The 3,655-nt window shown below is 31.7% G+C and overlaps 1 protein-coding gene across 1 annotated transcript; it reads left to right on the top strand.

Annotated features, from left to right (window-relative positions):
* Positions 1-1,762: 1,762 nt before the first annotated feature.
* Positions 1,763-3,433, top strand: LOC122504321 (piggyBac transposable element-derived protein 4-like). Its single transcript, XM_043615382.1, has 2 exons — positions 1,763-1,847; positions 2,346-3,433. Exons 1-2 carry the CDS (start codon positions 1,763-1,765, stop codon positions 3,431-3,433), a joined length of 1,173 nt encoding a protein of 390 aa, XP_043471317.1.
* The last annotated feature ends 222 nt before the right edge of the window (positions 3,434-3,655 follow it).

Here is a 3,655-nt window from a genome sequence, read left to right as displayed (position 1 = left end):
TGACAGAAGCGGCAACAAAAAGCGAAAATGGCGTTCCTACTTAAACTCGATTTCTAAAGTCAGTGAACCAATTGAGCTTGCCAAAACTAAATATTATTATTATTTGATATCACAGAACACTAATATAACAAAAAAAATTATTTTTTCGAAGTTTTAAATTGTTTATTAAGAGTTTAAAAGTAGTCAATTTTTAATGTTTTTTTTACGAATGGCGTTCCAACTTTCACCAAAAAAAATCAGTTTTTTGCTTACAAACACAATGGGATTCTCAAGAAATTTATTACTCGGGGGTTTTTGGGTCCGCTGATTACAAATTTAAAATTTATTTTCAAAAATTCAAAATGGCGAATCCAATATGACTGCCAATTTTTAAAAAATTTCTTCGGATTCATTTGAAACTCGTTACTCGGGGGTTTTTGGGGTCGCTGATTACGAATATGAAGTCCGTTTTTCAAAATTCAAAATGGCGGATCCAATATGGCTGCCAATTTTTTAAAAATTTCTTCGGATTCATTTAAAACTTCTTACTCGGGGGTTTTTGGGGTCGCTGATTACGAATATGAAGTCCGTTTTTCAAAATTCAAAATGGCGGATCCAATATGGCTGCCAATTTTTTAAAAATTTCTTCGGATTCATTTAAAACTTCTTACTCGGGGGTTTTTGGTGTCGCTGATTACGAATATGAAGTCGACGAATTTTTAAAAAATTTCATATAATAAATAAATAAATAAATAAATAAATAAATAAATAAAATCACTTGCACACAGAAAGTGTGGTGGGGATGATAACTTTGCGCTGAAGCATTTCACTTGAATGCGCACGCGCATGCTCTCTAACTATACGGCAGGGAGTAAGACTAAGGAGACTGAACTAATGCTATGGAAGTGAAACCATTCGTCGCATTGAAACTATACGTAAGACTGAAAATTATGGTTTTCGCGCATGCGCACATGCAATATATTTGTCTCTGTCTTTCTCAGTAACTCAGATGCGACTGAGAAAATCATTATAAGCTACAAGTTGAGAAGGTTATGTTTAATATTTGTGAATGTTGTGCGTTTCAGGAAATATTATTAATAATAACTATTAGTAAATTGAAAAAAAAATTAATTTAATAAATATAAATGTGCATTCAAAAATATATACTAAAGAGTGTATATTTTTCAGTGATAAGTAATATATTAATAATATAATGAAATATTTATAAATGTTCAGAATCAATTTTTTTGGTATATAACTACAAAGTGTTTTATTCTTTGTGGAAACAATTGAACAATTCCTAAATAAATAATATTTACGAATTTGTAATTTACTTTAATTATATACTTTATAAATAAACAGCTTTAAATGTCACATAAAAGTTATCAATAAGTTAATTTATTCGTTTGTCGATCATTGTAATATGATGTTTTGCATCCTGGTATGCAACAAACCATAATTTTGAAATTTTATTTCAAGAATCATATGTCAAAACATAACCATAACCTATTGATAAGTTTTTGTTCTCTCACTTGCTTATATTTTACGATATAAAGAGAGAGAGCAATATGCGCATGTACTGCGCATGCGCGCGGAGCATAAGTTTTGTCATTCTGCGAGTATAGTTCCCCCACAGAAAAAGGTTTCATTTTTGAGAGACTTCACACAGTCAGTTCAGTCTCCTTAGTCTTACTCCCTGCTATACGGTCTCTCTGTTTTCTGCGAATATTCTCTATAATTATTATTTTACGTTTAGCACTAGAAACGTTTATAACACTTCACGATGAATGATTTTAATGTTTCTGATTTCGAAAATGCTGATACAGATAGCGATGAAGATTTTACTCTTCAGTACAATAGTTCTGAAAGTGAGAGCGAATCGTCTTGCGACGAATCTGATTTCCCTTTACAAACACGTTTGCAAAATTTTAATAAAAATTTTGTGTGGTCGAAAGATAATAATTTTAATCCTGTAGTCCACGAGTTTACAGATTCTGAATCGGGAATTAATTTAAACTTAATGTTTAGTGCAGAAAGTAAACCAATTGATATTTTCGAATTTTTTTATTCTTCTGATGTGATGGAAATGATTTGTTCTATGTCAAATATTTATTGTGACGAGAAACGTAATTTAGTAGAAGAATCAAATAATGTTAAGAGTAAGGCTAGAATTCGGACTTGGAAAAATTTGATTCCTGCTGAATTGTACAAATATTATGCGTTATTAATTTTGATGGGAATAATAAAAAAGCCATCCCTTAAAATGTATTGGTCGACTGATCCGTTACTATCAACCCCAGTTTTCAGTCAATATATCTCTATAAGACGGTTCGAGTTGATAAGTAGATACTACTTGCATTATTCAGAAGAAGCAGAATCAAACGACAAATTGCGCAAAATTCGTCCTCTTTTTGAAACAATAATTGAAAAATTTAAGGAAGCTTATAGACCCGGAGAAAAGGTAAGTATTGATGAGTCATTGTTGAAGTTTAAAGGTCGACTATCCTTTAAACAATGCATTTTGAGTAAACGATCTCGTTTTGGAATCAAAATTTACAAATGTTGCGATTCGGATAACGGCTACATATATAATGCCTCGATTTATTTAGGCAAAAATCCTAACGAAAAAAATAAATTGATTGGAGTTTCCGGCATGGTAGTGGTAAATTTATTTGATGATTTGAGTGGTCAAGGCCGAACCTTATTTGTAGATAATTGGTACAGTTCCCCATCACTGTTTGTGTACCTTAATGGGAAAAAGAATAATGTTGTTGGTACTGTTCGCACAAATCGAAAACACATGCCAGATACGAAGGGTTTAAAGTTGAATAAGCTTCCACGCAATTCCACTATAACTTTTCATTCGGACACTCTATTGGTAGTTTTCTGGAAAGATAAGAAAGTGGTTTCAATGTTAAGTACGATTCCTGGAATAAACTTCATTGAGACAGCAAAAATTGACTACAAAACGGGTTTAACAATTAAGAAACCAGAGGTTGTCGTAACCTACAACAAAAACATGGGAGGAGTTGATAGGTGCGACCAGATAATAAAGCCCTACGAAATCCAAAGAAAACACTACCGCTGGTACCAGAGAGTTGCTGACAATTTGTTGGATATGGCAATTTATAATTCGAATATTATATACAATATTTTACATGAGGTAAAAATGAGCCATTGTGAATTCAGAATGCAACTTGTCAGAGAACTGCTGCAAAAATATGGAAGCGATTCAAATGTAAATTATGGTGATGATGATGATGGTGAGGAAAGCAAAAATGATTCAAGTGTTGCAAATACTCACAAGCTGATTAAAATCCCCACGGAAAATGAGCGTAAACGCAAACGTTTGAGATGCCAAAAGTGCTCAGATAAAAAAAATCGAACAGATACTACTTGGATTTGCAATTTATGTAAAATTCCACTTTGTAAAAATTGTTTCGATAGCTGTTAAGAATGAATTTATTTATTATTTAATAAATATTAAATATTTAAATTATTTCACCCCGTAGTGAACGTCAATGCTCTAAGGAAACAAATAATTTTATTTAAAGGTAGTGGATTCCTTTTCATTCTTGGTTATCATTTCAACCAATCGGGTGAGAGACCGTATTTTGGAAAGGAATGAAATTATTAATAGGATAATCTAATTTTTAAGTAAAATCAGCAATAAAAT

Source organism: Leptopilina heterotoma, unplaced genomic scaffold (genome assembly GCF_015476425.1).
Source record: "Leptopilina heterotoma isolate Lh14 unplaced genomic scaffold, ASM1547642v1 Lhet_29, whole genome shotgun sequence".
Lineage (NCBI taxonomy): Eukaryota > Metazoa > Arthropoda > Insecta > Hymenoptera > Figitidae > Leptopilina > Leptopilina heterotoma.
Note: the sequence above shows the minus strand (reverse complement) of the source record. Positions and strands in the feature narration are given on the sequence as shown.